Source organism: Aspergillus affinis (assembly GCF_023601865.1).
Source record: "Aspergillus affinis strain CMG 70 chromosome Unknown NODE_60_length_195438_cov_84_765746, whole genome shotgun sequence".
In the NCBI taxonomy this organism is placed as follows: domain Eukaryota; kingdom Fungi; phylum Ascomycota; class Eurotiomycetes; order Eurotiales; family Aspergillaceae; genus Aspergillus; species Aspergillus affinis.
This window is the reverse complement of record NW_026515841.1, coordinates 126,438-150,106: the sequence shown is the minus strand read 5'-3', so window position 1 is coordinate 150,106 and position 23,669 is coordinate 126,438. Positions and strand designations below refer to the sequence as shown.

The 23,669-nt window shown below is 51.6% G+C and overlaps 9 protein-coding genes across 9 annotated transcripts; 4 read left to right on the top strand and 5 right to left on the bottom strand.

Annotated features, from left to right (window-relative positions):
* Positions 1-813: 813 nt before the first annotated feature.
* On the bottom strand, positions 814-4,170 carry aof2 (putative lysine-specific histone demethylase Aof2; the record flags this gene model as incomplete). Its single annotated transcript, XM_053101528.1, has 1 exon — positions 814-4,170. One exon carries the CDS (start codon positions 4,168-4,170, stop codon positions 814-816), a length of 3,357 nt encoding a protein of 1,118 aa, XP_052954936.1.
* A 1,078-nt stretch (positions 4,171-5,248) lies between these two features.
* KD926_008940 (TVP38/TMEM64 family protein) lies at positions 5,249-6,631 on the bottom strand (the record flags this gene model as incomplete). Its single annotated transcript, XM_053101527.1, has 3 exons — positions 5,249-5,612; positions 5,681-6,100; positions 6,165-6,631. 3 exons carry the CDS (start codon positions 6,629-6,631, stop codon positions 5,249-5,251), a joined length of 1,251 nt encoding a protein of 416 aa, XP_052954935.1.
* A 718-nt stretch (positions 6,632-7,349) lies between these two features.
* KD926_008939 (aspartate aminotransferase) lies at positions 7,350-8,445 on the bottom strand (the record flags this gene model as incomplete). The annotated part of the gene is made up of 2 exons (XM_053101526.1): positions 7,350-8,041; positions 8,199-8,445. 2 exons carry the CDS (start codon positions 8,443-8,445, stop codon positions 7,350-7,352), a joined length of 939 nt encoding a protein of 312 aa, XP_052954934.1.
* Positions 8,446-8,905: 460 nt separating this feature from the next.
* KD926_008938 (lysine amidinotransferase) lies at positions 8,906-9,985 on the bottom strand (the record flags this gene model as incomplete). The annotated part of the gene is made up of 1 exon (XM_053101525.1): positions 8,906-9,985. The coding sequence occupies one exon, from the start codon at positions 9,983-9,985 to the stop codon at positions 8,906-8,908; it is 1,080 nt and encodes a 359-aa protein (XP_052954933.1).
* Positions 9,986-10,675: 690 nt separating this feature from the next.
* On the top strand, positions 10,676-12,097 carry KD926_008937 (isopenicillin N synthase family dioxygenase; the record flags this gene model as incomplete). Its single annotated transcript, XM_053101522.1, has 6 exons — positions 10,676-10,840; positions 10,916-11,023; positions 11,096-11,515; positions 11,589-11,728; positions 11,816-11,987; positions 12,050-12,097. 6 exons carry the CDS (start codon positions 10,676-10,678, stop codon positions 12,095-12,097), a joined length of 1,053 nt encoding a protein of 350 aa, XP_052954932.1.
* A 1,163-nt stretch (positions 12,098-13,260) lies between these two features.
* Positions 13,261-15,621, top strand: KD926_008936 (CCCH zinc finger and SMR domain protein; the record flags this gene model as incomplete). The annotated part of the gene is made up of 3 exons (XM_053101521.1): positions 13,261-14,204; positions 14,276-14,995; positions 15,051-15,621. The coding sequence occupies 3 exons, from the start codon at positions 13,261-13,263 to the stop codon at positions 15,619-15,621; spliced, it is 2,235 nt and encodes a 744-aa protein (XP_052954931.1).
* Positions 15,622-16,025: 404 nt separating this feature from the next.
* On the bottom strand, positions 16,026-17,272 carry KD926_008935 (HpcH/HpaI aldolase/citrate lyase family protein; the record flags this gene model as incomplete). The annotated part of the gene is made up of 3 exons (XM_053101520.1): positions 16,026-16,727; positions 16,841-17,061; positions 17,233-17,272. 3 exons carry the CDS (start codon positions 17,270-17,272, stop codon positions 16,026-16,028), a joined length of 963 nt encoding a protein of 320 aa, XP_052954930.1.
* Positions 17,273-17,790: 518 nt separating this feature from the next.
* KD926_008934 (DUF846 domain-containing protein) lies at positions 17,791-20,172 on the top strand (the record flags this gene model as incomplete). The annotated part of the gene is made up of 4 exons (XM_053101519.1): positions 17,791-17,936; positions 18,076-18,359; positions 18,436-18,580; positions 19,371-20,172. 4 exons carry the CDS (start codon positions 17,791-17,793, stop codon positions 20,170-20,172), a joined length of 1,377 nt encoding a protein of 458 aa, XP_052954929.1.
* Positions 20,173-21,026: 854 nt separating this feature from the next.
* Positions 21,027-23,258, top strand: KD926_008933 (putative zinc knuckle transcription factor (CnjB); the record flags this gene model as incomplete). Its single annotated transcript, XM_053101518.1, has 14 exons — positions 21,027-21,072; positions 21,141-21,264; positions 21,314-21,394; positions 21,447-21,512; positions 21,564-21,694; positions 21,753-21,883; positions 21,930-22,028; positions 22,082-22,289; positions 22,335-22,488; positions 22,543-22,619; positions 22,670-22,730; positions 22,782-22,858; positions 22,915-22,986; positions 23,059-23,258. The coding sequence occupies 14 exons, from the start codon at positions 21,027-21,029 to the stop codon at positions 23,256-23,258; spliced, it is 1,527 nt and encodes a 508-aa protein (XP_052954928.1).
* Positions 23,259-23,669: the final 411 nt, after the last annotated feature.

Sequence of the window (23,669 nt, the reverse complement as noted above, 5' to 3'; positions counted from 1 at the left end):
AATGATTTAGACCCCTTCTCAGTCAGTCACGCTGACTGAATGCGGCGCACTATTCTATCATGTCTCATGTCCCGGATGATTATTCTTTTCACATCTCTTTGTTTCTGGATGGTTTCTATCACTCTTATACTTAGACGTCAGCGGATTATTGTTTTACTTTTTCTATTAATTTTCAATGATTTTATAGACATATATCTTTTTTTTCTGGTGCGAGAGAATTCTTTTTGATGAAACAGAGAGAGTTGCTTGCTTGCTTGCTTGCTTGCTTAGATTTCCTCGTTTCTTTCCGTTGGTCTCCTTGTCTAGATCTCCCCATATCTACCATGATACAACTAGACAGATGCCATTAAGAGAACATTTGATCAATTATCTTCTTGTCTTAAGCACTCAAGCTTAGATTAAACAAAAGAAAATTTGACCCAGCCAGCCTTCCTGCTTGCTTACCCTTTTGAAAGTCACTTATATATCTACTGATCAAAGAAAATGAAAAAGAATAGTACCTGGTAAGTAGTTTGCGAGATGACACGACACGAATTTCTTAGTACTACAGTAAATATGAATGTAAATAATATATGAGTTATGATTGATCTCCCTCGAGTGAGGGGATAGGGTGGAAGTGAAAGAGGAGGGAGTGTTGGTACTCTGGCATGTATGGATATTTCATCCATATTCAGTCCTCTGAAGAGATCGTTTTAAGTCGGATTTCTTTTTCTCTCGTTCACTCTCGTTCACTCTGTTCTTGAGTGACGATGTGGTCGTTTTGTGTCCAGATGTAGGAGGGAGACGAGGGAGAGGGAAAGAGACTGAATGTGTCTAGAGGAAAGATGGTCCTGTCGAATTGACTTCCGCCGTAGTCGCATTCGATGAAGGCATATACTGCTTAGTCGATTGAACAGAAGGATTCTGGGGCTGCGATCCACTAGCACCACCGGGAGCATCGACACTGGCGGCATCAACATTGGCATCAGCACTAGCATGACCACCAACATCAGCCACGACATTAGCACCCAGCCCAGGACCCGATCCACCGCTAATCGCATCCGTTGCGGTCTCCGACTTCCACGAATCAAACGGATGCGCAGCGCACCAACGCTCTTTCACCTTGTCCATCTTCTTCTCCCACTCGGCCATCTTCTGCCGCCAGCTGGAACTCATCTCAGCGTTCGTCTGCTGATTGACCTCCGCTTGGTCGATGTAGGGTCGTTTCTCGTCCTCGGCGGCCTGTCGCCACATCAGGCCCAGGGCGTGGCGGATCTCGTCGCGCGGGGCCTTGGCGTTGGGGTCGTTCGTCGCTTTGCGGCGCGCCTCGTCACATTGGAGGCGGCATTTGCCCCAGTAGTCTTTCTGGTAGAGGAGGAAAGGGTTCAGACCGACGGTTCGTGCCGGTCGAGGGATGGGCGGTCCTATTTCGGAATGGATGGCCGCCCACATGGCATGTTCGTAGGCCTCTCGAAGGGCGACTTCGGGGGATTTGGGCGCCGGCGGAGCGGCTGGTTCTAATGTGGCGAGGGAGGAGGCCGCGGTCGGTTGCTTGCGTTTCTGCCCGCTGGTAGGTGGGCTGTTGACTGAGAAGAAGTCCGCTTTGCCTCTCTCTGGGACCAGCGGATGCGGCAGATGGATCGGTCCTAGAATTGAGTCTATGACTTCCGACGCTGCTCGCAGACCAGACAGGTACGCACCGTGGACGGTGGCAGGATGGGTGCCGCAGGTGGCCTCACCTGCAAAGTGGAGGTTTCTAATCGGTTGGGCCATTGCATCGTAGTCCCCTGGGAGTGCTTGAGCAGCTACGTAGGAGTAGCTGCCGCGGGTGAACTTATCCGAGCGCCATCGCGTTACAATAGTCTCCAATGGGTCCGGAACAGCAGCGTGCTTAAAGACATTGCGGAGCTGACTAGTGACCTCCGCGATGATTTCGGCGTCGGGCGTGCACTCCGCTTGAAGCGCAGCGTCTCCGGCCATTAAAGCAATGAGAACGGGAAGGCCAGTCGTCTTCAGGCAGTTCCAGAATAGATAGAACCGGCCGCGATTCGCCGAGTAGTCATCTTGCATCATGCTGTCTCGAGACTGAGGCTCGCGGAGAAGCCCAAACATATCCCTCTCGGTATCCCAGAATGGCTGCTCGAACACAAGGATTACCTTATTCATGACGCCAAAACCCAGTCGATCAATGGCACCGACTTTCCAGTCGGGAAGAGGCGGCGAGAATTGTATCGAACCGTGTTTAAGAACTCCCAACGGGCAGGTGAAAACCACCTTGTCCGCCACGATCGACTCACCGTCCTCACATTGAACCACTGTCTTTTTTCCGACTCCGGTCGGGTCGTATGTGATCTTGGACACGGACTTGTTCGGTCGAACATCGAGTTTCGTCGGCCATGCATACAGTCCGTACGGCACTTGCTGGTAGCCACCCACGACCTGCGAGTGCTCTCCTTCGAATTCATTGCCTATATCCTGGTCCCACCCAGAAAGACTGAGCTGGTCGATGTTGGTGGCGTTGGCATATTCTAGATTGGCAAGATGCCAATTTAGCAATCGCATGTCTTTCGGCGACAATTGCAGCATGCGTTGGTACTGTCGGATGCCGTCATCCATGACAGCACCGAGGGTCTGGGACGGCGAGGCCTTCGCAATGGGACCGAGGTTCAGAGTATCGTTCACCGAGACCCCGGGATTCAATTTCCACCCCATTGTTTGAGAAGCTAGGGCGACCGGATCTTCTTCGTTGCGATCGAGGTCTGTCCCGGCGGCCCCCGTTGTCTTGATATCGGCAGTCTTATGACCGACCCCCCGGCGGACACGTTTGTTGGGAAACAGTTGTCCAATGGTGCCAGATGCCCTGGCCTCCTCGTATTGCCTTACTGTGAGTCCGTCGCTCGTTGACACGTCTCGGCCAGAGTTGATGAATTCTCGGTTCCCCTCTGCCGTAGGGACGATAACTGATTTATGTCGATAGAAACCCGACCGATCCAGAACATCATTATAGAGCTTCTCGTCCATGGCGTCTCGCAATTCATCCACCGGAGAGCCATCTATGTCATAAATGGTTGAAATATCGCGCAATAGATGGTACGAAAGAGCCAGCTGGCCTCGGATGATCTGATCTAACGGGTTTCCATGGTCGAAGCCTACAACAATGTGCGCCCCCATCTCGGCCTTGGGAACGAGCCCAGGGGGGAATTTGGACGACCGAAGGCTCTGTAAGGGATGTGAATAAATACGCCCTCCAATCCTGCGCCTTCCCTCCAGAATAACAACACGCGGCGAAGCAGCCTGGTCGTGGTAATGCTGAAAGAGGCCCTCCAGCTGCCGCGCACAGCCCAGGCCCGCCATTCCTGCACCAATTACGACGACCACGGGACCATCTCTTCGGCGACCCTTTTTGCTGGACACCAGGGCAGTTGGGATCTCGACGCAGCCAAAATTGATATATCCGTTCCGTATTAACCATTCGTACGCGAAGGAGGCGAGATTCATCCACCGATATTCCTTTGCGCAGCCTAGGGCTTCTTCTTTGGTAACACTCACGATGGGATTTCGAGTCCACAGCCGCAGAATGCCGTTTCGAATATTCAGATACACGGTGACATGCAGATGACAAAGTTGGTCCTGTAGGGCGTCTTGTTCCTTTTTATGAAGAGCATATGGATTGAGTCGAGAGGCATACGCGGCCGCAACGCACTGCTGGGCATAAACACCAGCAGGGAGCCTTGACGGGATGGACGACTTGGGACGGTATCTGGGAGAGCCGGGTCTACCCTCAGTTCCCTTAGGGTCTGCAGCGGAGGATAGCGGAGATAATGCATCTAGGGCGGCCAAGGGCGACGTTGATTTTTTCTGACTGATCGTGGATATTAACGAAGCAGTCGTAGCAGAGTCGTTTGGCGTACCCCGAACCGTATCTGCATCGAGATCACGGGAAACATCATCGGTACTTTGAGAGCCAGTGTCGGCTCCGGGGGTCAAAGGAGCCTTTTGAGGATTCCATAATAGGCTATTGTTGGAAGGAGGAAAGGGGTATACATTGGTGTTTGTGTTCACGTCTTCTCCCAACCCGGAGCTAGGTGGCTTGTATGGCTGCCCGAGTGTCGCATGAGACGATAACAGCGAGAGTCTTCCTCTGTCATTGACGACGGCATTTGTAGATGAACCTTGACTGAACGGCGTCATCTCGATGGCGAGAGCCTCTCTGATCCGGGTGTCCTGATCAATCCAGAGTTGAGGATGTTATGTATGTATGTATGTGTGTTACTTCTACCAAGGGGGATTATATGATCATCAGACAATTCCCAACCAGCTCAATCAGAAATTATTTGCTTGAGAGGTGGATGATTGGGACTAAGAACGTTTCCCCATCCACGAGATTGTACGGAGCTCTCCGAAGGGATGTATCAGATCTCGGCGTTTTCATCCATGGTGGGTCCACTCATGGTAGGGAGGCAAAAGGCTTGAAGTGCGGGATGTATGACAATCCTTGAGGTTATGTCAGAGAATTAAGATACACGGAGAAGATCAAAACTCGATCAAATCAAAAGTCTAGGGTCAAGTGAAACAAGAAGCACGACCACAGTAGATTGGAATAAAATCTCCGGGGGTTGGTAGGCATGTAGGGATAGTTCGACTTACCTGTGATATAGGTCTTGTAGCGTGGCCCCGACTTATTAGCCGAGCGAGAAAGGGGGTGAGGAGAAAGGAGAGGGAGTCGGGAGAGTGACAGTAGTAGCCTCAAAACACGAAGCAATCCGCCAGGCGCCAGGAAAGGGACCGGGGTAATCCATGTAGGAAGCAAAGAGAGAGAGGCAAGTAGGGAGGAAGCGGGAAAGAGACAAGACCGAAGTTTCGCAGTGACGGAGCGGAACGGAAGACCAGCGTATTTTTCAGTCCGAACCGTCAGCCCTACTCGCTTTTGGCTTCTTCACGCCTTCTGCTGCGATCGCCGCCCCTGTGCACCATGCAATAGCTGTCCCTGTGCACCATGCAACAGCTGTCCCTGTCGTCCTGTTGCAAATTCTTTCCCATTCGCTAACCCATAATTCATTGTCGCAGGTCAAGGGCTGGTACTACAGTAATTAAGATTCTCTACTAGGTGTTCGTTCTCAAGGGATTGGCCCATGTTCGGCCAGACCTCCCTGGTTCAACCGTCCAATGCGCCTCTATTATATGATTTTATGCACAATCCCCCGTTAATCCGTATAAGAACATCGCTCATGATGACAAGTGGTCCACTTAATACAGAGAGGCGGCCGGTTCAAGGCTTGCGCACATGGGTATGCAGACTGTACGTTTCACCCTCCGTGCCGTCGCCATCCCGAAAGACGTCGGAGTTACTGTCGGTAAACTCGTCGCGGTACGAATCCCGCGATCCTGTCTTCAGGTAGGGGGAGTTGTCGCTCCCACTCTCGTCATCGATGACCAGATCAACGTTGTCGTCGTCAAAATCGTGGAATCCAAGTCGTTCCTCCTCGTCCCGCGCAAGGGTGGTGGCGGCAGTGTTAGTATCCGGATCTTCCGAGAAGGCTTGATGGGGACGATGAGCTGCGTGGTCGATTTGAAGAGAACGACGGATGCCGGCCCTCTCCTGCGCTTCTAATTCTTTGGCACGCGCCAAGGTTCTAGAGAAAGTGGCTGGTCAGCGACTGAATCAAGGGGCAGGCGGTTAGCCATCACATCGCATTCTTACCTTCTATATATGTACCAACCAGTGAAGATTCCAACGGCAACCGAAATGAGGATGCTGCAGATGTTCACCGCCTTGGATCCGGCGCTCATCTCCTCGCCCTTCTCCGCTAGAATCCGTAGTCGACTGCCAATAAAGGCCGGCACCAGCAGTTTGGGCGAGACGAGTGCCGTCGCAAGTCCGTACATCAACGGCTGGACCGTGGGAAACGTTGACACGGCCCCGTTACATACCGAGTACGGCAGTGGACAGAGACGGATCATACACAACAACTTCAAGCCATCGTACTTCAGCGTCAAGGCAAGAGCGGCAAATCGTTTATCGCGTTCCATCATTCGAGTGACAAACCGGGAGAGGATGGTTCGGGAGACAATGAACGAAAAAGTCGAACCCAGCACCGTCGCCGACGCGTAAAGTGCCCAACTATCGGAGATATTAGTCTTGTCCAGGGTCATCGAACCGATAAGCAGAGAGGCGAATGACGTACCCCTTCCATACGCCGAATATGTATCCCGAGATGGTGCCAAACGTAGACCATCCGACCAGCGGCGGTAGGGCCACGAAGAACACGCATAGCCAAAGCACGAAAAATACCAGCGCCGAGTGTTCCCACTTTGCGGCCACCGGCTGCAACCAGACGAAGACCTGGCCCGTAAATATCAAAAAGCCGATTCCCAAGGCATTGGCAAGTATCGCCGCTAGCACGGCCCCCACCCTCTGCCAAAAGCTCATCCTCTGCCAGGTGGCCATCAGACGCTGTGATGTTTCCATTGCTCGATTCACAAGTTGGTCCTTCAACGAGGTCGGTCCTCTACTGTTGGGCAAATTAGCGGGATTCCGCCCGCCCGAACGGCTCCATGGCGGATAGGAGTCGGAGGCTGACGGCGAGAGAGGAGCTGGCGGAGAGGCCGAAACCGATAGAGCGCGAGCCGTAGATGAATAGTCGGCCGGCATTCTGACCAAGGAACGGAGCCACCGTTGTATTTCAATCTAAGGGTCTAATCCCGCGCAGGATATTGCACGGCGCTCTGGAGCAAAGATCGGCGGAGTGGAGTGGAGAGAGGATTGCGCTGGGAAATTACCGACGGGCGCAAAGACTCGGAAGCTCACGAAGTACCAAATCGATACTTTTCAATGGACAAAAATATCCCGAATGACTCCCATGTATGGTTTCTTCCGGGTGAGTTGTTCGTTCTTGGATGGCAAAACAACGGAGCAGCGATCGGAATATGGGCGGAGGCGGAGTTAACTGAAAGGACGGTCGGCGATTGGGGATTGAGGAGCTTTGAACGTGAGGAGACGAGGGATATATCAAGGAGTAGAATCGTTCAACGGTTAGACGGTCATTTTTAAGAAAAAGACTAAGACAAAGAAAGAATAATTCATTAGGATGAGAAAATCAGCTTATGGATACGAGGATGAGAGGGAGAGGGAGACACGGATAGCGATGAATCCAATGATGTCTGCCTGAGGACCGGTCTTGGCGATGACCGGCTGCTTACATATTCATTTGGTGGCGTCGCTTCTCTTCTCTGTCTCTTTCACGGTCTCTCCCTCTTCCCCTCTCTCTTACTGTAGAACACGTCGCTAGATTTCCATGCATCTTCGATGTTGAATTGCCGCAATAACCCTTTGTACATGCAAAGAACTCTCGCAATCCTCGGAATTGCACTTAGCCACGCAGGGCCCGAGAGATGGCTGCTAATCCCTTCTTAAGATCCTCCATGGCTGGCCACCCATACCCAAGTCGGAAACAAGTCTCGGGCAGTTCGAACCAATGTCCCGGACCGACATAGGTCGCTTGCTCCTTCAACAATCGGCTATAGAAAGACGTGGCTCCTCCCGGTGGCTCCCTCGTCATGCGTATTAATGCGATTGACATAGCTTCTGGTCGAACCCACTCCACCATGTCCTCTTCCTGAACCCAAGCATCCACAAGGTCTCGCCTGCTCTTCATCTCCAAGCGTACCGGCTGCAGCAACTCCTCGCGTCGCTCCAAGATGCACTCTGCCACATATTCATCCAGCACACCTACGGTAATGCTTGTCTGTTCCTTGGCAACGAGGAATGCCTCGTGCAGCAGCTTGTTTTTAGACGAAATCCATCCAACGCGGATACTGGGAACGCCGTATGCTTTGGACATGGACGAAACCCAAATGACGTGCGATCCTAGAGATGCCGCACAAGGGAGACGATTGGGGCTCATGAGCTCCGCAAAAGTCTCGTCCACAAGGAGATAGCAGCTGTGATTTCTAGCCAGATCGGCCACTTTACGGAGTTGTTCCTCGATGATCATGGAGTCTGTTGGATTAGGGGTGCTGTGAGACTGATCAGTTTGGTGTTCGGCTGCAGCACTGCCGCAATCTGGGAGACATCCAATTGAAACCCAGATGAAAAATCCAAATCAAGGAAAGAAATATCACACCGTATTGCTCGTGGTATTTCGATATTTGAGGGATAATTGGAGCGTGTGGTCACGAGATGATCATTAGTGTCTAAAAGAGCCGTTGGCACGACAAACAACGCCGAGGAGCCACAGTCGTCACGAGAATATCTACTGCATCGAGGCCATAACATTTGGCTACCAGTGTGCGGAGTCGAGCTCTGCCCTGGTGGGCAGTGTACGTCAGAGGCTGGCCAATAGGCACGGAAATCCCCAGATCTGCGAGCGTACGGTCCCCCACTCCACTCTCCGAGAGGGCATAATGGACTGTTTGGTTTAATTCTTCGGGGGCTTCGATGCCGATGAAAGTGCGTTTATAATGCATGATGAAAGATAGGAAGCTTTTGTTGAGTCTCTGAATGCCGACATGGAGTATTGCCGGTAAGAATCGCTGGGTTGCAGAGCAGATATATTTGTAGCCGAACACTTCGCCACGGCTCACCAGCAGAGAACTGTAAATTCGTAATCATGATGCCTCAATTGCACACTTCCTCGAAACTTGGGGTGCTCGCTAAGTTACTGACTATATTTACGTTGTCCTGTGCCGTTGAGATGTCAATTCTGCTTTCTGCTTGGATAGTGCAGGTGCATCCATCATTTCCGGTCTACTCAACATCTCACAAGACCTCGAGGTTTGACGAAGCTCGATAATTAATTTTTTGTTTGTCTATCTGTTGGTTAATTATCCCTGTGTCCTCAATTTGCGTGGAGTTACAGCTTATGACGACTCATGTTCCGTGGAAGTGAAATTGGCTAGTTCATGTTTCTGAGCTAAACATTCATTTTCAACCGGAACCCTCGGGGTTCGACTTCCCATCCAATTCGACTCCGTTATTCCTCACCAGGTCAGTCGTGGCACAATGGAAAGACCCCCCGATGCTGTTGACATGCTTGAAGGGGCACGGAATGCACTGCATCCCCAATGACTCATACCACTCCGCCGTCCTGCGATCGCTGGCCTCTACTATCATCCTTTTCCCGTCAAGAACCAGAGCATTGAGCACGAGCCACGGGCTGGTCATGAACAACGGGGGATCCTGGGGCTCTTGTGGAACAAATGGATAGGGTTGGAGGTCCCAAGTTGCAAGGGTTTCCACTTTGCGCAATTCGTGCTCGGTCACCTTGGTTGGATGGTACACCAGGAGGCCCTCTCGTAGGGGCAGGATCGTGGCATCAATATGCATTGCATGCGGATCGTCAACTTCAATCATCTGAATCCTGTACCCCGCTGGCAGATGACGCTGAATATAATCGACCCCCGCCTGATTGGTAACATGACTGTATTGTCCGACGATGACCTTTCCGAAGCGCATGAAGTCGGCCGTATCGAACGCCGGACGGCTATTATTGATGGCCCACTTGTTTGATTCAGTTCCATCCTCGTCAAGCAAAGAATCACCGAATGTGTCTGCCGGACGCCGAACGATCGTCACGCGGCCATCGTCTGCGAGTTCATTCAAGATGTCAGAAAATGCCAACTCGATCTCCCGTAAGCGGCAGGACCAGGCGAAGCAGGCCTCTATCAAGGTATTTTGGACACTCATCAACCCGTCACGGGGCATGGCTCCGGTGTACCCCTTCTCCGCCAACCAATCAATTCCATCCGGCGGCCGGTAGACCTTGATACCTTCAGCCTTGAGAATGGCGGCGAAGGCATCCAACTCTGCTTCTGCCTTTGCGATGAAGTCTTCAGGAAATGGGGATTCAGGTTGAAACCGGTGGACATGAGCGGCGGGCATAGTGGCCCTAATCATGGGCGCTGGAGCATTTGGGAAGCATGCTCGACCGGCACGGCCAACGATGACGGCCTTGAGAGAAGACCATTCATCGTCGGCGTGGACGGATGGCAGAGAGAATTGAGTCATCGTATTCAATCGTCAAGATAGGATATGATTGTCTAGATAATTTCCATTGTCTGCCACCAACACCATGGCCACCTTTATATAGAATTCTTCCATGTATTGTTCTTACGAAAGTGTAGTCTTTGATGATTGGAAACTGGGCTAGGGACTTCCTTGTACATGTCCCATGGATCTACAATGTCGCATGAAACCGCAATCCGAGGAATGCCTGTCCATCCTGCAGTGTAGTAAAACTACATGAAGAAAAACACCGAGAAGTGTTGTCATTGATGACTAGACTGCAGATCATCCCTTCAACCTGCCTGAGAAGGACTCGATGCCAGTGGGTACACGTATGCCTTCACCTGGCCGCCTACAATTGATGCCTACATTGTTGGCTGCAAGAGTCCCCTACTTCACACTCCGTCCGGCAGCTCGGATCGGTGTCATAGGCTATTCATCAATGCACTGCATTCATATTCGAGGTGTTGATTACGTGCTTTACACCGAAAGAAGAGCAAACAAATCCGGAAACCACATATTCCTAACAAATATTTCCTGGCTGGGATTCCCCTCGCTCTTGCCTCGTTCCTCAATCTCTGAAAATCCGGGGAAGGATCGAAAAGAACAACGGGGAGTATATATAGTATATGAGTTCAACACTCAGCTTCTCCTCGCATAGTCTCATTGTCTAATAGTCAACCCATTTCAGCTATGTCGCCGTCCATCACTCATCCATCAAGCCCGCAAAGCGCCGATGTCGCTGAGATCCCCATAATCGACCTGTCTAAGCTTCGAAGTCCGCACTTGGAAGATCGCCAGAAGCTCGCAGGACAGATCTACGATGCCTGCACTAATATCGGATTTTTCTATATCAAGGTATAGCCTTCTTATTTATGTTGGTTGTTTCCCAAGATTGTGGCTTTCATTAATCGAATTGTTTGTTGCTGATAGAACCATGGAATCCCCGAGGAGCTCATAACGGAAGCTCAGTCAGTGGCTCGTCGCTTTTACTCTCTCCCGGACGACCAGAAAATGACCTACTATCTGGGAAAATCCAAGGTATTCTTTCCAATCCCTTTCCCCCTTCCCCGAGTTCTTCAGTACCATGGATGTAGAATAAGCCCATTTTAGAAATTTCGAGGCTACATGCCTCTCTACTCTGAAAACTCCACCGGCTCCAAAGGAGAAGATCCCACCGAGCATAACACAATGGGCACTCTGTCCGAGTCCTTCGACATCGGATATGAGATCGCAGGGGACGCGCAACGAACCGTGGATGACGTTCTGCCTCCGGACCCTTTCAGTCTCTACGGCGACAATCAATGGCCTAGCGATGAGCTCGTCCCTGGGTTGCGCGAAACATATCTCCGTTATTTTTCGCAGGTGCTGGACCTGGGGCGGCGGTTAATGCGGATCTTTGCGCTGGCGTTGGATCTGGAGGAGGGATTTTTCGACGACAAGATGAAGTATCCGGGCGCTTCTGTGAGGATGATGCATTATCCGCCGCAGCCAGTGGAGGGCGAAACTGCCGAAGGGCTTGGGGCCCATACGGTAATCTGATTCCTTTGTTGTTCCTACCTAGTTGATGCGTTGGCTTTTCTGATCTTCGATGCTCGGTTGACAGGACTATGAATGTTTCACGATCCTCGCTCAGGATCAAGTCCCGGCTCTGCAGATTCACAGTAATACCCGCCAGGAATGGATCCTGGCACCCCCGATTCCCGGCACCCTGGTGGTGAATATAGGAGATTGCTTATCCGTCTGGTATGAGACCGAACAATGCTTTCTTTCGAACACTACTCGTTACATCTGATATTCTGGACACGACTAACCGACCACCCGTTTATCCAGGACCAATAAGAAGTTCAAATCGACTATGCATCGCGTAGTGAATCTGACCGGCCAGGAGCGACACACGATTCCATTCTTCTTCGGCGTGGATTATGATGCTACGGTGTCTGTGCTGCCGAACTGTATCTCGGAGGAGAGGCCTGCGTGCAGCGAGCCATTCAAGGCGGGCGCGGTATGTTGCCTTCTGCAGGCTGGCTTTTGATGATACAGGCAGCGCTAATTTTGAGGATTTAGCATGTGCGTCAAATGTTAGGAAAGGCATATGTTGGATATAGTGGGTAGTCTCTGGACATGTGGTGGAAGAGCCCGACTGGCAATATTTCTTTATTTCTGACCGGAAAAAAGATCCTTTGGGCTCTAAGATGTCAGTACTCCTGGTGTCGCTTTCGGATCGAACTTATTCCAGACAACCGTTGAATACAAAAGATAGTATAAATCATCGCAGTAATCTCCATGAAATCGGTGTCCAGGAAGTCCCGTTGCAGATTGCGGATATCTTCATGTCCAGAAAAAACGAGGAAGGTCGAGAACAGGCACAACCGGGAAGCCAAGAGATGAAAGCATCGGGTCAGTAGACTCAGCACGGGTCTGTATAGGATCAGGAACGGAGTTGAAAATAGAGACGATCCATGGTTGGGAGGCGATGACACGCCAAGACGCGGTTGGGCCTGTCTAGATTTCCCCCCATATCCGAGGGAGGGAAGGGGATGAAGGGTGTACAGGTCTACAGTCAAGGACTCGAGATGGATGAATGGAAAATAGAATAAATCCCTAGCTGACCGAACCAAGGTGGGTGAATGGGGTGTTATCGTGGGTGGCAATCTTGAATCGAGGGGATTGTTTGCATGATTGGCAACAACAAAGCAAGTGAATCTCGCCTCATCTCATCTCATCTCATCTCCGCCTTTTTCCCTCTCATCCTCCTCTTCTTTCCTTCTTCTCTTCCACTCCTCGATCTCGAACCCCCTCGTGGCTTTGTGCTCTTTTCTCTCTTTTTCCCTCTCTTTCTTTTTCTGTCTCGTTCTTCTTTATTCTCAGCCTCGTGTTTTTTTTTCTTTTTCCCTTTCCTTTCCGTTCCTGTTTCCTCGGGTCCTCCCGTGCATCTGCTTATCTCCACCTTCTTTCATCCCTTTATCGGTCCAACATTCTCCATCGACTGATGCGATGTGATGATCGCGAGAACCAAGCCACAATACTCGCCGTCGACTCCCTCTGACCTCGCTTGTTCCTGTAATCATCCCAGCGACGATCTCGACGACTCCTTGACACACAGAACAATGGACTTGGCGCTCTAGGCCTCTTGTCCCTGCTAGCTGTTTTGACGATCTTATCACCGACTCCAGCTTTCCCTGGTTACCCCTCACCCTCCGTCCACCGTGTACTTCTGGACCGCTCCGACCACACCACCTCCCTCCTCCGACCTTTTTCTGGACCCCCTTTAACACATGATCAGCATGGTTCCAGACGATATTCTCGACGGTTGCCTCCAGATCCTCCAAGATCAGGCTCTCGATGAGGAGGATCAGGCAGAGAAGGCCGAGGACTTTCTGCGCAAAAAGACCTCCTTGTCGGGCTCGTCTCTGGAGAACACCGTCCTCGATGTCCTTTGGCGCCATCGAAATCGCAACCTCCCCGATTCCTCCCCCCCTCCCGCCCGTCATACCGTCATTCGTCGCTCCTCCCCCGCGCCATGGCAAATGGCGCGGTCGTCCACACCGCTGTCCCCTCATTCCAATCTGGGGACCAGCCCCGGCAGCACCTCTTGGTTTCCGGGCTCGCGAGGCGGTCTTTCGACACGACCCCCGATGTCCTCGACAGTTTCGCCGTTCACGTCCCCGCGCCCGTCGCCCCGACTCGCACTCGCGCAACCTATCCCGCACTCCCCCAATCTGAACGCATACGAATTCTCCGATCAGAGTCAAGTCTCCGATTTCTACGGGGACTTTGGCAGCGATAGCAATGTGGATTGGTTGGTGGCCGACGACGCCAATAGCACAACTTCGTCGCTGGGGACCGCCAGCTTAAATGCGAGCTTGAGCGCTACCGCGCCCGAGTTTGTGCCGGACATGAGTCCTCATGATATTCTGCGCACCGTCCTCGGCGACAAGAGATCCAATGACGAGATCGAGTCTGCTCTCGAGGCCAACAGCTACGATCTCGGAGCTACCATCGCGTCGCTTTCGCAGGGTGCCGATGGAGATAGCCTGCCCATTCATGCGGACGATGGTCGTGTGGTGGTTGGGAAATCGATGTCCATGGATCCGCCCAAACCACCGGCCTCTCCGAATCCCCATCGCAGCCCGGTAGTCTGTAAATATTGGTTGTCGACTGGGCAATGCCTCCGCGCGGACTGTCGGTTTAGCCATGACTTGACCAATCATCTCTGCAAGTAGGTCTCGCCTTCTGGGAACATTTCGAGTGTCGAGGTCGTAGTATGCTGACCTGCTTTATTTGCTACAGGTACTGGGTTATGGGCAATTGTCTTGCCGGTGACGGATGTCCGTTCTCCCACGACCCCTCATCTCTGGCCGCAAGTCTGAGCATTAGCGATGGCACCCCCCAAACTTTAGGTGTGTCCCAATTCTACTCGGAAAATACACCGGAAGCCTTTCCTCCGTTGCACGGCGGTGCGGCGGGTGGTGACCAATGGATGGGCCACTTCATGGGGAAATATCCAGCCCATCTGGGTTTCATGGGACCCAAGAATGGCCCGCAGGGGATGCCACTGGGGCCGGGCAAACGCAATGGGAGTATGCCGCACATGTCTCGCCCTCACTCCCGGCCCGGCAGCCGACATCAGCATCGCGAGTTGAACCCAGCCGCTCTCTCGGTAGACGACCCAGATGCCTTCCCTACCCTTGCTGCCGGCAGTGCGAAGAACAAGAAACACAATAAACGTAACCCGCACAATAGAGAGAACGGTTCCAGCAAAGAGAACCTGCCGACCTCCCTGGCCGACGTTGTGCGGATGTCTCCGTCACCGGCGCCCGGCAAAGGAAAGTCCTCGTCCAAGCATAAGGATGGATCGAAAGGCCGCGAAAACAGTGCTGCTGCGATGTCCATCCCCGCTCCCCATAACATCCCTTGGCTAGAGACAGGCTCGCGCGCCAATTCGCAATATATCAAGTATCGTACGGAGGCGATTCGGCACGGAACCGTGAGAAACAAGTTCCTTCAGAGGTGAGATTGGCCACATGCACATGGCTGGTTCTTCGAAAGCTGACTGTTTTATTAGTGCCGCTCAAGCTTGGAACCGAAATGATGCGCGAGCGGCTAAGGCCCTGTCTCTGCGCGGTCAAGCCGAGAATGAAGCCATGCGCAAGTGTCACCGAGAAGCAGCACGGCAATTGTACGAAGAGCGCAATAAGCACCTTCTGAGCATCGGCCTGGAGGATTCAGCGGAAGAGCTCTACGTTGACTTGCACGGTCTGCACCCCGAAGAAGCGATAGAATATCTGGAGAAGATCCTCCTCAAACATGCGCGCGAAGGCCGTCGGGTCGTCTACGCCATCACCGGCACCGGCCACCACTCCAAGAACGGCAAAGACAAGATTGGCAAGGCAGTGAAGGCGTGGTTGAACGATTGGAAGTACCTTTTCCGAGAGTTCAGCGTGCCCGGAGAACGGGGCGGATACGTCGGAGGTATTTTGGGGATCGATCCCACCAGCTACGACAAGGCACTCGCGCGCAGTCTCCAAGAGGGCACCGACGGAACTGCCGACGCCGATGGCCTGGCCAACCAACAGGCTCTCACGGGCAAGATCCAACTGCTGAAGCGGGAAGACGTGGAAGTGAAGCAACTGTAAGGCGGAGGGTCGATACACGGGGACTCGCTGCTCTTTACTACAGCTTATCTTATTTCTTGTTCTGCAAAGCGATTAAGATATCCCTTTGTTTGCACTTTCACCCAATGGAGATGGTAGAATTCTGACTAGGGTCTTCGAGGATGTCCTTTCACACCGATGCTAAGAGATCAGAGATGGCTTAGACAGGTCCTTTTTTTTCCTTGCCCCTTCAGCTCAGAGCGTAACTCGAAATGTTATTTAGCGTGTTTTTAGCCTTTTTATCTCACCATGGTTGACCTGATAAGGCCAAAGTCAACAACCATGGGACTCAATCCTGATTTAGGTAGTTAAGTATAGCAGCAAAGGCCATCACCTCTCTCACACACACATACTTCCACTACACCTTGAAAGAAGAGGAAACATATCTACTCCGGCTCCTGCCCCTTCCACTCCTCCCTCAACTTCCCAACCTCAAACCCACACTCCTCCGCCTTCCTCACAATCGCCCTCGCCTTCTCCGCCACCGGCACATCAATCATCTTCCCATCCAACGTCCACGCCCCCCTCCCACTCCTCGCCGCCTTCTCATCCGCAATCACAACCCTCACAGCCCACGTCACCTCCCCCACCTCGGGCCCAAACACCCTCTCCGCCGTCGCCACCTGCGACGGATGAATGCACTGCTTCCCATTGAACCCCAGCTGCTTCCCGCCCCTGCACTCCTCCTCTAAGATCCTAGCCGCATCGTCCCCTTGCGCTTTATACGCCGTGCAAACCAGATCAATCGTCGAGGGGAGGTTCGCTGCCCTTGCGGCCGTCGCGATGCTGGATCGCGCGAACAGGAACTCCGTGAGGGGCGGCGTGCGCGTGAGACTGAGGTCCAGGGCGAAGTCTTCGGCGGCGAAGATTAGGCCTTGCAGGAGGGGTGAGGCGGATGTGATTTGGGTGAGGTTTGTGAGGGATTTTGCGGATTCGATGAGTGCGAGGAGCGAGATTGGGGGTCGGGGGGTGTTGGTTGTTTGTTGTTGTTGGGCGAGGGTGTGGGTGATGACGTCCGCTACGAAGGTTAGGTCTGAGGGGGAGTTGACTTTGGGGATCACGATTGTGTTGAGGTTGGGGGATTGGAGCTTTTATTTTTGTGAATGTTAGTTTGACTGATGCTGGGTTTCTTCCTGGTCTTGTTGGGGGTATAGGATGGATTAAAGGGAGACAGGCGAGGAGCTAGGGAAGAAAGACATACCACCTCCGTCAGATCCGCCAACGCCAACCCGCTATCGACCGAGTTGATGCGGACGGCGCGCTCGCGGATCCCCTGCGTCGAAGGCAGCTCGAGGGCTCTCCGCACCAGCGACCGGGCTTCCGCTTTCTTGTGCGGAGTGACGCTGTCTTCGAGGTCGTAGGCCACGCAGTCGGCGGTCAGACTGCGGGATTTGTCGATGAAGCGCTGCGAGGAGCCGGGAACTTTGCTCACATGTTTTGTTAGTATGGGTTGTCTTGTTCAGTGGAATTGGGGTGGGTGAGGGTGGTGTGGGCTGCGTTGGGTATGATAGTAGTACTATCATGGATAGTATGGGAATGCGGGGAAGTGGGTGGGTTATGTCTGATAGTTGGTTGCATGAAGGCGGGACATACTGTAGAGCAGGGAGCGACGGAGAGTGTTTCGTGCTGCCATGATGCTGCGTTGGGCTGGAGTGTATGGTGAAGTTGGAGCGTTGGGGATGGTTGACTGGGCCAGAAGCTATGAGAGGAGCTTTATCGGGCGGATAAGAGACGATGAGGAGAACGCAACATCCTCGGCCGTCTGCATAAAGGCTTCTCCGGATTGATGTGGCTCTCGTGGATTGGGATTGGCAGGTTCATGATGGATAGCATTCTGGAATATACCCAGGAATTAACTGGGACTTCATCCTTTCTCTCTCTTCTCACCCAACATGATCATGATCGAGCAAATCGTCATATCGTCACCGTGGAGGTTCCTGCATATAACCGATGAGCTTAGCTGATGGGCTTCTATTCTGCCGCCATCCACCGCCCGCAGGCGACACGCAGCATCATCCATCATCGCCGATGATCCCGTCAGGTCCTCCGTCTGCAAGCAAAAAGAGTGAGCGGGATTGCTCCTATCGTTGTGGCCAACTATCTTCCTTCCTGATCTCTGCTTGATTTTGGTTTCGTCATCCGTCGTTCACCATGGAGAACCAAGGCCAAGGCCCCTCGCAACAGGGCGAGTTGAACTGGCGTCTCAGCGCCCATCCCATCACCCTCCTATGTTTCCTGGGTTTCCGTATCAGCGCGCTGCTGATGTACTTGTTCGGAGTGCTCTTTATTAGAAATTTGTATGTGACACCGCAATCCCAGTGCAATGCGATCGATCAGCTCGATCAAATCCCCTCGTGGCGCAAAACCGCCGGCACGAGCTTCCCCTGAACCTAGAACAACTCGTCCAAACTTCTAATCATTCCATTCTACGTCTAGCATCCTCGTCTTCATCATCACCCTTCTCCTACTCGCCGCCGACTTCTATTACCTCAAAAACATTGCTGGTCGACGCCTTGTCGGCCTCCGCTGGTGGAACGAAGTCAACACCACCTCCGGCGACTCGCACTGGGTCTTCGAATCCTCCGACTCGACCACCTCCATCACCGCCACCGATAAACGTTTCTTCTGGCTCAGTCTATACGTCGCGCCCGCGCTGTGGATCGGCCTGGCCATCCTGGCTATTATCCGACTAAGTAGCGTGATCTGGTTGAGTTTGGTTGGTAAGTTATCTTCCCCAAGGCTTGAATCCGCATATACATCCCCGGAAAACGAAATGTCCCGCTCACACATCACCAGCCATTGCGCTCGTCTTGACCATCACCAACACCGTCGCTTTCTCTCGCTGCGATCGCTTCAGCCAGGCATCGACCTTCGCCAACCGTGCTTTGTCCGGTGGAATCGTGAATAACATTGCTGGTGGTCTGCTGGGCAGACTATTCAAGTAAGGGAAGCTGGACTGGACAGTTGTCATTTCTACAGTTGATTTTCATCTATATTGCTATGCTTATTCTTTGAGGAAGCACGGTTTCTTGTCCTGAGATATTGTTCCTGGTCGGATCACGTGTCTGGGTCATGGCTGGGTGTTTTACCTGAAAGGGTAAGGCGGCATGTGGTAGATGGATGATGCAATGTTTCTCTTTCACTTTTTTCCTTCCTTCTAGACTTCGGCTTGATCTGGTAGTTAGCATTATGAATTTGACCGACATGGATGTCATTCTGATATCGTTTGGGTTTCCGGTTTCCGGCTTCCGGTTTTCATTGGACAGGTTTTTTATTCTCGTTTGACAGAAGAGATATTACCAGGTACCTCCCTTTCTATTCCGTCCCTTGCTCTTCCACTCTGCCTACCTATAGTTTACAGGTTGTGAACCAAGACCTGATCTATATGCCTGGCCTATACGATAATGTTTGTGTGGCTTGTTTGCTCTAGTGATACGGAAAAGTAGTAGTTGCCGTTTGCAAAATTTCGGACATCTCTGCTCTCTCTACTAACTTGTTGATCAAGCAAATTCCCGCACAGGAGGCCCATATGCTTTGTATCCTCTCTCATTCAACCAATCATAGGCTTTCGGTCATATGTCCGTTCGATTTGATTGTAAATCGTTGGTATCTTACTATCTTATAGGTAGTCTCCGCCATCCTCACGGAACATTTATTCAGATACACAGATGGCTGGACGACGGTAAAAAACATAAATACCCCCTTCATATCATCTTTACGTTCTGCTTCAGTGCTTCAACCCAGATCAAAACGCAGACTGTCAACATGCCTTTTGTTCTCACTCTCGATACCATCCCAAACCTCAAAGAGAGACTGATAGAGTGTGAAACCAATCTGGCAAATATCGAAGAGAGTATGGCCACGACTATGAGCGTCAAAATGGGTGAAGTCACGGCAGACGACGAGCCCCCGTTCCCTTTTTTGTCCGATGATCCCTTTGGCTGGTCCGAACTCGTCCACATGGACGAGGACGCGCTGGATCGATGGATAGAAGCGGAGTTGGACAAGGCCGATGAAGAATTGGAGAAGATCGAACATATTAGAGACAAGTTGGATGAGGTAAAGGATTACATCAGGACCTCGGACGCACCACTGGCCATCTTGACAAGACTTCGCGCCCAATGCATGGGTTACAATTTCGACGACTCATCTAGCGAGGAAGACTTGCCTTGTGACGAAGATTCATTTTCCCGGGGAGACTCACCTTCCGAGGGAAATGGTATCAGTTCACGCGAAAGAACGTCCAGGTTGATAGAAATCGGCAACCGTTTCTTGCGTCGATATCTAGATTCCGAAGAGGATGATATCGACCCGGGCAATAGCGATTTCTTGAGAAAACCTGGCTGCACTTTCGATCCTCGTCAAGAATCCAACGAAAACTCATCTTCCGACGAGGACTCACCTTCCGACGACCCGGGCAACAGCAATTTCTTGATAAAAGTTGGCCAGGCTTGCGAGCGTCTTCAAAATTCCAACGAAGACTCATCTTCCGACGAGGACTCACCTTCCGATGGGGATGACATGGCCAAATAGTATGCTTCTGCTTTTTGTTGACATTTTGTTGTCTGTCGTTTTCTTGGCTTATACTTCTATTTTCATCAGTTTAAAATGGTATGTGCATTCTTCACAGATTGAATAGAATCTCATTGTTTTTCCTTATAAATTTCAAGTATAGCTTGTATTTTCTAAAAAAAACAGTCTCCACTTAGTAACTTGGTGGTGGAGATGCCATTAACACAGAGTCCTCAGTTGTAGACTCAGAATCATAAACATTCAAAGCCAGTCAGCTTGTATTCTATAGTAGTCATGTGTACCTTAAATGCACCATTTTTTTTTTCATTTCATCTTTCGTAACACAGCAGAAGAGGAACCATCGAAACAGAAAGAGCAGAGGAAGGGCTGGGGTGCAAACGAGATAGACATGAGCCACAGTGAATGACTGGCGTTTGTCTGTTCCTCTTCTGTTTACTTCCCCCCTCCCACCCTCTTGTTCCTATCTTCACTCTCCCACCTCACTTCCTTTCTCTTCTCTCTTCTCCCTATCTCCTTACCCACCCCCCTTCATCGTCTCTCTCGTTTTCTTTCTTCCCTTATCTTCCCTTTGAGTTCTTAGCAACAACCTTCCTTCAGAGATTCCTTTCAGGTACATGTTTCCTTTCCATTATTTCCATCCAAAACACAATGAGATTCATCGAAATAACCGTTATCCGCTTGTTACTGTTGTAAAAGGCATCACTTCTCGGATTGCTGTCTTCATCTCACACCATCCTATCTCTTTCTTCATCTCCCCCTTTGTCTCCTTCCTACCGAGATTTCCTGGCTAATCACTTGATTATCGTCAGTCTAGCGCTTTCCCTTCCAGTAGTCCTTCACTTCCAAAAGTCAACATGAGCTGGAATCCTGGTGGAGCCGAATGGACTCCTAACGACCCCGGTACGTATCTCCATAGCCTCGCTGTTCGGGATTTCATGTCTGCAGAGCTATCTCTGACCAGGGAGCAGGCTTTGGGAACGTCGAAAATGTCAACCCCGGTGGCTTCAAGCCGTCTTCTGACTACGGAGGTGATTACTTCGGTGGAGGCGACGAGAAGCCCTACAAGGGTGCTGATGACAACAAGTGCCGCAAGTCGGTCTCTCCCTGCCTTTGTCCTCTGCCATTTGCTGACTTGTTCTAGCTGCGGTAGTGATGATCATTTCGCTCGCATGTGCCCTGAGCCTAATAAGGGTATGGCTTGCTTCAACTGCGGCGAGGAGGGGTAAGTATCTCTGATCGAGTTGGTGAATGCGTCACTAATATTTTGTTTCTAGTCATTCCAAAGCAGAGTGCACTGCGCCTCGCAAGGCTATGGCTTGCTTCAACTGCGGTGAGGAGGGGTGAGTACTCCTGATCGTATGGTTGAATACATCACCGATAATTCTTTCTAGTCATGCCAAAGTAGACTGCGCCAAGCCTCGGGTCTTCAAGGGCACTTGTCGTATCTGCAATCAAGAGGGACACCCCGCTGTTGAATGTCCCGAAAGACCCCCCGACGTGTGCAAGAACTGCAAGATGGAGGGTATGTGAATGGTTCCTTAATATGTTGAGACGTGTTGAAGACACTTACTTATCGTCAGGCCACCCAACTAAGGACTGCACCGAAAATCGGAAGTTTGATACCAACCATATCCCCGATAAGCTTCCCGAAGAGGCCTGGGATGCCATCATAACGGCCAGTGTCAAGAGGGATCTCGAGGATTTTCGTGAGGTTTGTCCCCTTCTTGGATGAGGTCATGCATATTCTGATAATATAGGCTATCAATATCTACTCCAAGGCTGTTCCCCAGGCCACTTTCGTCGACATCGAAAACAAACTGCGCGAGGATGACCTCAATTTCCACCTCATTGCCATGGTCAGTGACTCAGTTGCTTGTCTCTCTCCACGACGCAGCTAACGATCGTACAGGAGAGACAAGTGGAAGATTGCATCAGTCTTATTGACCTCCAGGGCAAGTTGAACTGCACCTACGTCGTCGGACTCTTCTACAGTGCCAAACCTCAGCGTGCACACCTTCGTGAGCGCTGGCCTGCTTCTGTTGAAGACAACCTTGAACGCCTTGGAGATGCCGGCCTTCCGTTTGACCGTCAGGTTCCCAAGTGCCGTAACTGTGGCGGTAAGTAGACACTGTTGTGCGAAGGACAGCGCTGACAATCTCTAGAAATGGGACACACTACTCGCGGATGTAAGCAAGAGTATGTCGCTCCCGACTTCGAGAAAGTGGAGGTGAAATGCGTCAACTGTAGCGCCGTGGGCCATCGTGCTCGCGATTGCACTGAGCCTCGCGTCGATCCATTTGCATGCCGGAACTGCGGGTATGTTTTGTTTGCCTCTTCGATCAGCTACATTTGATGCTAAACAGGACCAAGATCCCCTGAGCACAAGGCTTCAGATTGTCCTAATCCCCGCACTGCCGAAGGTGTGGAGTGCAGACGTTGCAACGAAGGTACGATATACTCAGATTTGTTGGCATAATTGCATGCTAATTTGGTTTAGTCGGTCACTTTGCAAAGGACTGTCCTCAGGCCAGTGCTCCTAGGACCTGCCGTAACTGTGGGTAAGTTGAGACTCGTCGCACGCATTTCGGAGGGTCGAGCTAACGGAAAAGATCCGAGGACCACATTGCTAGGGACTGCGATCAGCCACGGGATGTGTCAACTGTGACCTGCCGCAACTGTGACGAGGGTAAGTGATGATGCTGTCAATGGTTAACCGGGTACCGGCTAAAATATCGTCATCAGTCGGACATTTCAGTCGTGAATGCACCAAGAAAAAGGACTGGTCCCGAGTCAAGTGCAACAACTGTGGTGAAAGTAAGTTTTATCCAATCGTTGTGGAGGTCTTGATCTTTAGCAGGAGACCAGTCCTGACTAACACTAATCCAGTGGGACACACCATCAAACGCTGCCCAACCGCCGGCGAGTCGGGTGAAATGGACACGGTAAACACTGAGAACAACGACTATGGAGGTGGTGCCGATAGTTGGAATCCCGGAGCAACCGAGTCCTACGACCAGCCTGAACCCACCGACGGAAGCGGGGGAGGATGGGGAACCGGAGCCGCTATCAGCAGTACTTGGGACTAGACAAAAGCCACCCCATCCGACAGAGAAAGTGATGGCGCGACACGGAATAAGATCGTTTGAGACGATGTCTGATGTCATAGTCCACGTTCCATGATCGACACGGGTGTGCATTTTCCCCTCGACTTGTCCAACATGAGTGCTGTTTCTGTTTCGATTTTCTGTTCCGCCTTGATTTGACCCGTGCTACCTAACTCGGCAACTTCTACTGCACTTCTTCGCCAGATGACGGGACGATGTCAGCCGGCTGGCCCGGGCTAGGCGATCAAATCTCCACGGACCGAGAACTGGCAAACCATTCGGGTTGAGAATGCAACATCAACCCGGTTTTCTTCTTTGTTCTCGGCCTCGAAGGAATTCAATTGCATACATAGTTTCACTTGGCAGAGTCGTTAGTCTGTTTTTGTCGGTCCA